The sequence below is a fragment of the Magnolia sinica genome, unplaced genomic scaffold, assembly GCF_029962835.1.
Source record: "Magnolia sinica isolate HGM2019 unplaced genomic scaffold, MsV1 ctg429, whole genome shotgun sequence".
Classification (NCBI taxonomy): Eukaryota; Viridiplantae; Streptophyta; class Magnoliopsida; order Magnoliales; family Magnoliaceae; genus Magnolia; species Magnolia sinica.
This window is the reverse complement of record NW_026682854.1, coordinates 19354-31765: the sequence shown is the minus strand read 5'-3', so window position 1 is coordinate 31765 and position 12412 is coordinate 19354. Positions and strand designations below refer to the sequence as shown.

Here is a 12412-nt window from a genome sequence, read left to right as displayed (position 1 = left end):
GAAAGCCGGATATAGAAAATGAGGATATTGCCATAAGTAGTCTGAATTTGCACAACAAAAATATAAGAAATATAAAAAATAAAAATAAAAAATGTAACAGAACAATTAGAAATATCATTCGTAGCTCTATGCACAAAGATTTTATCCTCATGTACAAAATCTATAACACTACGAATGAAATGTGGGATGCTTTAATTGAGTCTTGAGTTAAAATATCGAATGCCAAGATTAGGACAATGCATATAGATTCTATGAAGAATTAATCCTTTTCCTGAGCCAAGAGGAAAACTTCAACCGATTTAGCCCAGCGAAAATAATTCTTCACATTCAGTTTCACGAAAGTTATGGACACATTAAACGAAAGTCCAGACACCTCTCTCAATGATGAAGAACCACTAACAGCATTTTTCGGATCCTTAACAAGTTAGTGACTGATTTACTTCAATTTAGAATGACAAGTGCTGATCCATAAATAGGTCCAAGCAGAACTATCCCTTGTAACAATATCACATAAAAAAATTTAGCCCCTCATCAACTAAAACACCCATCAATAACATCAACACATCTTAAACAGCTTAACAGATATGTTAAAATATCAAAAAGTGCTTCCAACACAGGAGTAATTGAAGGAAAAACACCTTAACAAAAGAATAAGCAAGCATTTCATCTTCAAGTCGATAATCCAATGCTTCCTTTTTGCGAGCAATTTCATTTACTTGATGGAAACCGTAGAAAACAACACAAACGCAACGAGAACCACCTTTTTCTTAGGTCCAATCAGCCCACTAGGGTTTGGGGACTTCCAAGCTCGATTCAAATATTAGGGATTTGAAAAAGAGAGGTTTGTGGCTAAAATCACTCCAAGTTGAGCTTTGATACCATGTGAAATAAAGAAAGAAAAATGGTTTTAATAGAAACTAGAGAAAAAAAAAAAAAAAAGAAAAAAAAGAAGAAAAGAGGGAAATATGAGAAAATAGAAGAAAATGTGAAGAAATGAAGAGAAAAGGAAGTATGGCTGCTCACTTGCTACTAGCCTCACATTTTTTCATCTTATTTTATTAGGGTTGGAATCATTACATTGAAATTGCAAAATTGTCCTCCTTAAAGACCAACTAACCAAACACACTCATATGATCCCAAACTCGGGCCTAAACTAAATCCAATAAACAAAACAAAGCCCAAAAAGGCTCTAGGGCTAAAAACCTATGAACCCATGATGCTTTAACACAAATATTTGGATTCTTGATTGTGATGTTTGTATTTTTTTTTTTCATTGGTGGGCTAGCTATGGTATCCGCTTTCGAAGACATTGGCAGAAAAGGCAGCATGGGAATTTTCGAAGGAGAAAGGACTCGATGTGGTTGCGATTAATCCTGGCACAGTCCTGGGTCCGATCCTTCCTCCAGCTATCAATTCGAGCACAGCTGTTGTCATTCGCCTTCTTCAAGGTACCATCATATACTTCTACCACTCTTATATTGTCCTTCTAAGAATGGAGCAGAGTGCTTTGTTATGCATTGAACTGTGTAAATGCATACACTCACTTCAACAAATCATGCCATTTACTGCTACAATTTTTTTCATTGAATAATGATATGCCTCCTACAAATACACATGCTGCGCAAGAACAATGGACAGTGATGCATGATGGGTCATGTTTGTTCCTAAAAAATTTCATTGATTTCAATAGCCTTTGTACCTGAATACGCATTCGCACCATGAGCTTGAGGCTATGAGTGTGAACACAATGACCATAAATCAGACAGCTACAATCCTATAAACCAGATGGCTAAAATGAAGGTGAACCTGACTTGGGTTTGAACTACATTTATGGTTAAAAAAAGAAAGGATAAAAACTAATAATAATAATAATAAAAGATGGCGTTTCCCCTTGTATCGTATCCATCGACACAGCGGCATTTGTGACACGGCCATGGGATACAATCAAAATCAGATGCTTCCATGCCCTGGTTGTGTTATGGGGGCTTTACAGGCTCGATCCTCGTTGAGCTTTATTGGTTAGTCTATGGGTTTCATGGGCTAGCCTTTGGGTTGTATTAATTAATCAGTCTCTTGAGTCAGCTGGGCTAGCCCTTGGATTGTAAATGCTATATTGGCTATGCTTTTAGTCCTTTATGTTGTAGCTTCTAGCTCCGTATCTTGTATTTGTATCTTTTTTCTTCTTCAATAAAATTATTTTACCTAGCAAAAAGAAGAAAAACAAAACAAAACCGGGCGATTCACAACAATGTCTTTTTGTTTTGTTTTTTTTCCATTGTTTCAGTTTAGAATGAAATGTATCATGTATTATCGTTTTAACTTCCAACATAGAGTGCTTCTTTTAATAGTTCTTTTTATAATGTAATGTATTTCTTTAACTCCCAACATAAACAAATATTAATTTTGTGAGTTAAATGATACTCGGTTGTATGTAATGCTCGATATGCAGGCACTCTGAAATTGTTCCAGTGGCATATATTAATGCAAATAAAACCGACTAGATTGTGCATTCCACTGCTGCCAAGCCAAATTCCCAGGATCAGATTGGTTGAACAATCCTAACCTCTGTTTCATGGACGCTTGTTTGTGAAAATAGGACTGTTTGATGTTTTTCATTTCTAACTGTCCAATAAATGTCCACCAATCCGATGGTCAGTAACCAAAGATGTTTAATTTTCTTTCATGATACATCTACACTTTGTAGCATGATTTGCATGATTTAGTTAAACTACTTGTATGCCACGTATGCAATCTCTAAGTAATTCTAAGTGTATGTGTATTCCATGCAAGCTGTTAGTCAACCTTATTGCATTTTTTAATATTTACCATTTGCTCCATTGGAGTTAGACTTCTTTCTAGCATCCACTTGTTATCCTCAAATCTCCTCCATTGGGTAGATAGGATTATCTGTGTTGGGAGAAAGATCCCTTCTCAACGACGGGCACAACAATATTAAAATATATAAAATATATAAAATAAAAACAGAGAAAAAGCTGCAAACCACAAAGTGATTTACGTAGTTCTCTTTCAGTATGTTCAAGGATTCACGTTAATCCATTATGCTCAAAGGCAAAAGACAAAGCAACTCTCAATACATTGATGGCTCTCTTTCTATCACAACAGAATATATATTACCCAAACGAACTAGAGTTTGCATAAAACTCCTTGTGAAATTATGAAATTTCCCTTTGGACCGGGTGCATACCCCCAGACCCCTAGTCAGCTCAGTGCGGATTCTGCAGGTGTGACTTTTCAGGTAAGCCACATCCACTGTGTGAATGGTCCAGATTTTGTAGATATGTGCCATATGTATGGAGATAAAGGGCTTCATAACTAATTGAAATGTAAGAGAGAGACATGGATTGGATGAGTTGACATTTTGGATTATGGTTTATCTACTGGAAATGATTAAATTTTTAGAAGTATGCTACAGTTAGTACTTCATCACTGAGGCTTGATACAGAACACTCACATTGTGACAGGATGCACTGATACATTTGAGAATTTCTATCTGGGAGCTGTTCATGTTAAAGACGTTGCATTAGCCCATATACTGGCGTATGAGAATCCATCTGCATCAGGAAGGCATCTCTGTGCTGAGGCATTAACACATTTCAGCGATTTTGCAGCAAAAGTGAAAGAACTTTATCCAGAATACAACGTGCCAAGGTAAAGAATCTGACTCTTCCTTTTCTTAGTCTTGATGGCTGAGGTGTAACAAAACCTTATAACTAAGGGTTCAGACATTGGACCATTGCGAATTTATTGAAATTTCAAGATATCTGAGCAAAAATTGAAGTATCATCGAATACGGTGTTGTGATTTGGGCCAGCATTCTATAAAGTGGGGCATATGTTTTAGCAATCCATACCATTCATCCAACACGCCCCACCATTGATGAAAAGAGAACTCCAGTGAGCAACACTGACAGTCTGATCCATCCTACTGCATACATACTCCATTCATTCACAGGCCAATTATGAGATTGCCAGGTGTCTCATGGGGGAGTTCTTTTCAGGTGCGAATTGCCTGCGCCCCCGTCTACTGGAAGTTCCTACTACATGGGTCCCACTGCAATGTCAGTGTCCCACTGCAATGTCAGCGTGACATTCACACTGTCCATCAATTTCATCAGCTCATTTTATGACAGTCCAAAACTCAAGTGGGATACACCAATGGAAAAGATTTGTTGCGCAGCACGCCAACAACAGCACGCCAACAATGCAGTGAACCGATATTCAATCTCCGGTCTCACCCACAAACGATAAACATAAAGAAATATAATCTATAAGTAGAATCAAAACATATCAAACAAACCACAAGAAAAGATATATGTGGAAAAACCCCAAACAAGGATAAAAAATCATGGGTGCAAACTTCCACTATGAAGAAAACAAGATTACAAGCAATGTACTAACCTTTTTCCTTTAGATGTATAGAGAAAACCCTTTGCCCACACCTTAAAATACCTTTTGCATACCCTAAAATAAACCCTAGGACCTCTATTTATAGTTTAGGCAACTTCCCTTTCGCACCTCTGCGAAACCGATTCAAATTTCTACAGTCCGCATCAAATCCGCAAAACGAATCTGCGTAACCTCGACTGGTATAGCAGGCTGCTCGACTGGTTGAGCAAGGGCCTCGATTGGTCGAGCATCGCGGACCCAAAAAACTGATGCTCGCTGGATTTTGAGTCGAGCCAAGCCTCGACTGGTCGAGTGGGCCGCTCAACCGATTCCACATCTCAACAATTTTTCACTTGGAGACACATTACCATAAACCTTCGTCTTCTACATTCGGAGTGCACCACCTCCCTGACTTAAAGCCTGAAGACCAATCAAAACTGAATAGAGCTTCAGCTTCTCCCGTGTGACCGCCTTGGTCAGCGTATCTGCAGGATTCTCACTTGTATGAATCTTCTCCAGAGCAATCGATCCATCCTTTAGTAACGAACGTATAAAGTGATATTTGATGTCAATATGCTTGGTCCTTGAATGAAAGGTTGAATTCTTAGCTAAGTATATTGCACTCTGACTGTCACTGTACAGCTTGCAATTTGCTTGCTTCTTACCCAACTCTTCCATGAAACCTTGCATCCATACCATCTCCTTACACGCTTCTGTAGCTGCAACATATTCTACTTCCGTTGTACTGATAGATACTATTTTCTGTAACTGAGAAACTCAACTAACTGCAGCACTATCCAGAGTAAAGACATAACCTGTAGTGTTTCTTCTGCTGTGAATATCTCTTGCCAAATCTGAATCTACGTAGCCTTGTAGCTTCATTTCCGATCTATCATACCACAACCCTATATCCACAGTAACTACCAGGTATCTGAGGATTCACTTCACAGCTTCCCAATGTTCCTTCCTGGGGTTGTTCATGAACCTGCTAACAACTCCCACTGCTTGATCAATGTCTGGCCTCGTGCTCACCATAGCATACATGAGACTCCCAATAGCTGACGTGTATGGGACTTTAACCATGTAGTCTCATTCCTTCTGCGTCTTTGCACCTTGCTCCTTAGAAAGATTGAAGTAGTTGGCTAATGGAGTGCTAATTGGCTTAGCACATCTCATATTGAATCGATCAAGTACCTTGGTCATGTACTCTGCATGTGATAAAACTAGTTTCTTTTTTTCCTTGTCACGCTTTATCCTCATGCCTAGGATTTGTTTTGCAGCTCATAAATCATTCATGGCAAATTCTCTAGACAGTTGTCTTTTGAGATCTGAGATGTTCTTCATGCTTGAACCGGCCATAAACATATCATCAACGTATAGAAGAAGAATGATGTATGACGTATCAAACTTCTTCAAATAGCAACAGTTGTCTACATAACATCTCCTAAAACCGTTTCCCGACATGAAACTGTCGAACTTCTTGTACCACTGCCTCGGGGCCTGCAGACCATATAAACTCTTCTTCAGTCTACATACGTTGTTCTCCTTTCCTGGTGCCACGTATCCTGTCGGCTGATGCATATATATCTCTTCTTCAAGGTCCCCATGAAGAAAGGTTGTCTTAACATCTAGCTGCTCTAGATGTAAGTCCTCTGTTGCCACTATACTCAAGACCATGCGAATCGTTGAAATTTTCACTACCGGTGAAAATATTTTAGTGAAGTCGATACCTGCCTTTTGTTGAAACCCTTTCACAACCAATTTATCCTTGTACAATTTCGAACCATCGTGCTCCTCCTTCAGACTGTAAACCCACTTGTTATGAAGAACTTTCTTACCCTTAGGTAGAGTGACTAGCTCCCATGTACGATTAGATTTAAGAGAGTCTCTTTCATTATCCATTGCCTGCTCCCACTTAACTCATGTATCTGACTGTAATGCCTCTTCAAAATATTCTGGTTCACCATTATCTGTCAGCAGTAGATAATGTAAGAAGGGTGAGTATCGGACCGTGGGTCTCCTCTCCCGAGTAGACCTCTTCACAACCGATGTCTGTGGCTCTGCCTTATAATGCTCCTATGCATGATCATCCTGTGGCAATGTAACGCCCGTGTTCGGTAACTCTTCCAACTTTACGAATTCTTTCTCCTCGGCCTTGTTTTGCTGCACATTGTCATTATGTATCACTTTTTCATTGAAGACTACATCTTTGCTTCTGATGATTTTCCTGTTTTCTGTATCTCAAAACCTATAGCCAAAATAATACTTGCCCATAGCCTATAAATGTGTACCTCCTGGACTTCGCATCCAGCTTATTTCTGTGCTCTGCATCAATGTGAACATATTAAGTGCAACCAAATACTTTGAGATGTGCAAGGTTCACTTCTTTCTTAATCCACGTTTCTTCTGGTAGCCCACCATCCAATGGTGCCGAGAGACTTCTATTGATGAGATATGCAGTAGTATTCACAACATCTACCCAAAAGGTCTTGGGCAACCCTGCATGTAACCTCATGCTCCTGGCGCGCTCAAGGATGGTCCTATTAATGCGATGCACTCAGCCACACTGTTTTGCTGCGATGTCCCTAGAATCGTTTTCTGATGTTTGATTCCATTTGCTGCACAATACTCTTCCAACCTCTTATCACAGTATTCTCCCCCATTATCTGATGTGACACATTTTATTATTTTACATGTCTCATTTTCTACCATTACTTTCCACTTCTTAAATACATAAAATATATCAGATTTATGCTTTAAGAAATAGACCTACGGTTTTCTACTAGCATCATCAATAAAAGAAACAAAATAATGTGACCCACTAAGAGATAATACTTGTGCCGATCCCCACGCATTAGTGTGTACAAGCTCCAACAGATGTGGCTTTGGAGCGCATCTTGTCTTCTTAAAACTTATCCTCTTTTGCTTGTCATACACGCGGTCCTTACAGAATTCCAAGTCAATAGACTTCAGCCCTGGTAACTTCCCTTTTGACAATAACACTTTCATCCCCTTCTCACTCATATGTCCCAACCTTTGATATCATAACTACCCATTTACTTCAGTTGATGCGACTGCGAGTGAACTATACGATCCTTAAGTCACGTACAAAGTACCTTCCTTCTTGCCTCGAGATATCACCAAAGCACCTTTTGTGATCTTTCAGGAATCACTAGTAAATGTCGTCACATATCCGGTATCGACCGGCTATTTCACTGAGATCAAATTCCGTTTCAAACTTGGTACATATCTGACATCCTTCAATTTCAAAGCTGTCCCGTCTTTCTGATTTATATGAAGGTCTCCCTTTCTAACAATATTGCACGGCTCATCATCACCTAGGTAGACTCTCCCGAAGTCACCTGGCATATAATCACGCAGAACTTCCTTACACGAAGTGGCATGAAACGAAGCACCCAAGTCTATGACCCAAGATTCATTCTTCACATCAAGAGACAATATCAATGCCTTTGTGTCGCTCTCATCAGATAGATTCACTGAATCCTTCCCGCCTTGAGAACTTCCTTCTTGTTTCTTAAGCCCACTGCAATCACGTTTCATGTGCCCCTTCTTGCCGCAATGCCAACACCCGTCGGTCCCTTGGACTTCTTCCTCGACTTAGAACGTCCATGTTTATTGTCTTATTTGTTCAATGATCTTTTTCTTCCTTCAACATTTAGAGCATTCCCTGAGTCCCCTAAAACTCCTGATGCTTTTCTTTTAGATTCTTCGCCGAGAATTAGACTGGTCACATCATCAAATTTAAGCTTTGTCGACCCTGGAAAATTGCTCACAGCAATCATCAAACTATTCCAACTGTCTGACAAACTGGACAAGATCAATAACGTCCTGACCTCGTCCTGAAAAACAATGCCAACGGATTTCAACTGGCTCGTGACTGTATTGAACTCGTTTAGATATTCAGTCACGCTCCCACCATTTAACATCTTCATGTTGAATAGCTGTTTCATAAGATGAACCTTATTGGATACTGAGGGTTTTTCATACATCGCAACTAGGGCTTCCATTAATTCTTTTGTGGTCTTTACTTTGGATATATTGAAGGCGACGTTCTTAAACAAAGAGAATCAGATTGTTCCTAAAGCCTTTCAATCGAATAAATATCATTCATCATCTGTCATCTTTTCTGGTTTCTTCTCTTTTCCTCTTAGAGGAATACAGAGGTCCTTCTGATACAGATAATTCTCCATATGCATCTTCTAGAAAGCAAAGTTTGAACCATCAAACTTCTCAATTCTATTATTCCCTTCTTCCGTTATCGCTCCCAATAGAACTAAACCAATAGCTCTAATATCAGTTGTTGCACAGCACGCCAACAACACAGTGAACTGAGATTCAATCTTTGGTCTCACCCACAAACGATAAACAGAAAGAAATATAATCTAGAAATAGAATCAAAGCATACCAAACAAACTACAAGACAAGATATACGTGGAAAAACCCCCAAACAAGGGTTAAAAACCATGGGTGCAAACTTCTATGAAGAAAATGAGATTACAAGCAATGTACTAACCTTTTCCCTTTAGATGTATAGAGAAAACCCTTTGCCCACACCTTAGAATACCTTTTGCATACCCTAAAATAAACCTTAGGACCCCTATTTATAGTTTAGGCAACTTCCCTTTCGCACCTCTATGAAACTGACTCAAATTTTCGCAGTCCGTATCAAATCCGCAAAACAAATTTGCGTAACCTCGACTAGTCTAGTAGGCTACTCGACTGGTCGAGCGGACCCTCGACTGGTTGAGCAAGGGTCTCGACCGGTTGAGCACCGCGGACCTAAAAAATTGATGCTTGCTGGGCTTTGAGTCGAGTCAGGCCTCGACAGGTCAAGTGGGCCACTCAACCGGTCGAGCAGGCTACTCGACTGGTCGAGCGGCCCTGTCCAGATGTGACTCCACATCTCAATAAGATAAACATTGAATGCTCACTATTGAAACCTTTATGGGCCAACAGAAATTTTAGTCAGGCTAATATTTGTATTTTCAGTTCATCCCAGTGGTAATTACCTTATGAACTATTTGGACGACATATATAAATTACAATGGGCCCCAAGAGGGTTTTATTGGCTGGCGTTTCCATCCCCACTGTTTCTTGTGGCATGCCCCACTTGAGTCCAAAACTTAAGTAGGACACGCCATAGGAAAAGATGGGGATTGAATGCTCACCATTGAAACCTTCATGGGCCAAGAGAAGTTTTGGTCAGGCTAATATTTGTATTTTTAGCTCATCCATGTGGTAATTACCTTATGAACTATTTGGATGGCATATATAAATTACTATGGGCCCTAGGAGGGTTTTATTGGTCGGCGTTTCCATCCCCACTATTTCTTGTGGCGTGCCCCAGTTGAGTCCAAAACTCAAGTGAGACACGCCATAGGAAAAGATGGGGATTGAATGCTTACCATTGAAACCTTCATGGGCCAACAAAAGTTTTGGTCAGGCTAATATTTGTATTTTCAATTCATCCTAGTGGTAATAACCTTATGAGTTGTTTGGATGGCATATATAAATTACAATGGGCCTCGAGAGGGTTTCATTGGTTAGCATTTCCATCCCTAATGTTTCCTATGGCGTGCCCCACTTGAGTCCGAAACTCAAGTGGGCCACAGGAAAAGATGTGGATTGAATGCTCACCATTGAAACCTTCATGGGCCAACAGAAGTTTTGGTCAGTTAATATTTTTATTTTCAGTTCATCCCAGTGGTAATTACCTTATGAACTATTTGGATGGCATGTATAAATAACAGTGGGCTCCGGGAGGGTTTCATTGGTCGGCATTTCCATCCCCAATGTTTCCTGTGGCGTGCCCCACTAGAGTCCAATACTCAGGTGGGACACGCCACATGAAAAAGACGGGGCTTGAATGCTCACCATTGAAACTTTCATGGGCTAACAGAAGTTTTGGTGATCAGGCTAATATTTGTATTTTCAGTTCATCCCAGTGGTAATTACCTTATGAACTATTTGGATGGCATATATAAATTACAGTGGGCCCCAGGAGGGTTTCATTGGTCGACGTTTCCATCTCCAATGTTTCTTGTGGCATGCACCACTTGAGTCCAAAACTTAATTGGGACACGCCACAGGAAAAGATGGAGATTGAATGCTCACCATTGAAACCTTCATGGGTCAACAAAAGTTTTGGTCAGGCTAATATTTATATTTTCAGTTCATCCCAGTGGTAATAACCTTATGAACTGTTTGGATAGTTTGGATAGCATATATAAATTATGTCGGGCCTGAGAGGGTTTCATCGGTCGGCGTTTCCATCCCCACTGTTTCCTATGGCGAACCCCACTTGAGTTTCCTATCTTACCTCTTTTGGGGCTCATGTCCTAATATAAGTTAGCGAAGCTGCTGGACTGAGTGGATGTCCCACAGACATTGCACATAGCTCCTGCCTACAGGAACTTTCTGTAGGCAATTTTCTTCCATTATTTTCAGCATTGTCTATTCAAGGATGTGTTCCACCAGATGAACAGTTCAGATATTGAATGAAAGACCCAACCTGTGTGGACTATGATTGTCCTCCTGATTTGATTTTTGGGGCATGCCCTATCCAAAAGGGCATTGCAGATGAACAGTTGAGATCCCATGTCTTCCAACCACAGTTGGAGATAATGATTCAAGTGAAAACACCATAGCTTTCTCTTACAAGAACATACACATTGTGTAACTATCTGTTTGTTTGTGGTGTAGCTTCCCTAAGGACACTCAACCTGGATTACTGAGGGCTCAGAATCCAAGTAAAAAGCTGATTGCATTGGGCCTCAACTTCATCCCCATGGAAGAAATTATCAAGGATTCCGTGGAAAGCTTAAAGAGCAAAGGCTACGTCTAAAAGATAGTTATTTGTATGGGAAATGCAATGTACTTATATTATGTCAGTGTGTGTTTATCTGTCTGCGTGGACACAGTGTTGTGTGCTCTTGAGGAGCATGTATGTGTGTTTCTAGTGTGATAATAATGGGGTCAGGACCTTATCTCCGGCTTCATGAGTCGGATCAAGTCCTTAATTTTAGACCCATAGAATAAATTGCAATTATTAGCATATGCAATTCTACATATTCTTGAATCCTAAAACCAGTAACATGACATGCATGGTATTGTTATATACTAGAGGTTGCCAAAAGGCCCAATAGGTCAGTTCTGGCTAGCCTGCCATTTTCAACAGTTAAGCTGAGTATTTGCAAAGCGACCTAGCCCAACTTGGCTGGAGTACGGTTCCTTAGCTCATGAGCTGGGCAGGGCCTTTTTTATTTTTTTTATTTTTTTTATTTTTTTATTTCCAGGTTTATACATGATGGGCTAGGCCTAGACACGCTTTGGACCAGTCCAGATGCAACCGTACTAAAATAATGCATGCTTGTTTGGTCAAGTGGGCCCATGGTTCAAAGTTCCAAAACACAGACATGATGGGACACGCATTGGATGGCCCGTAGACCGAAAATCCCCCATACTAATATGATCATAGCCACAGAATATTTCGACGTAATGGTGGAATGGGAATCATTGTTCTATCTTCTGTCTTAATTGTGTCTTTGTTGACCACCTATGTCACGCCCCAAACTCGGAAACCGGGCTCACAAAATTCTCGATCGCCGAATCCGGCACCGACAGCCTCCGCAGAACCCCATTCTCGGCTCCCAGTGCCTATTCGCCAGGTTCAGATCCTGGGATGCTACAAGGAGGGTTTTCAACATCAGTTTGATTCGTAATAAGCATAACCAAAGGCATAACCCACAAACAACAACAAAAACTCCATCACATTTCCACTATGATAAAAAACTTTACAAGTACAATGAGCATAAAGGGAAATATAATGATGATAGACCAAAAACTCCAAAAAGATCTGCTACGTGCTCAAGCCTCAGCGCTGCTGCGATCCAATGTCACCTGCACGCAACGGTCGTGCATAAGCTTATGGAAAGCTTAGAGGGTGGTGAAAGTGTATGCTCAAGGTGGTAATGCAACCATGCAGT

At 40.2% G+C, this 12412-nt stretch overlaps 1 protein-coding gene across 1 annotated transcript in view; it reads left to right on the top strand.

Annotated features, from left to right (window-relative positions):
* The window catches only part of LOC131236363 (phenylacetaldehyde reductase-like), a 30328-nt gene extending 18882 nt beyond the window's left edge, over positions 1–11446 (top strand). Inside the window, exons 5-7 of the mRNA XM_058233489.1 lie at positions 1286–1448; positions 3483–3669; positions 11130–11446. Coding sequence (XP_058089472.1) covers positions 1286–1448; positions 3483–3669; positions 11130–11271 — 492 coding nt within the window. The 3' untranslated portion in view covers positions 11272–11446. The remainder of the gene's footprint in view (positions 1–1285; positions 1449–3482; positions 3670–11129) is intronic.
* The last annotated feature ends 966 nt before the right edge of the window (positions 11447–12412 follow it).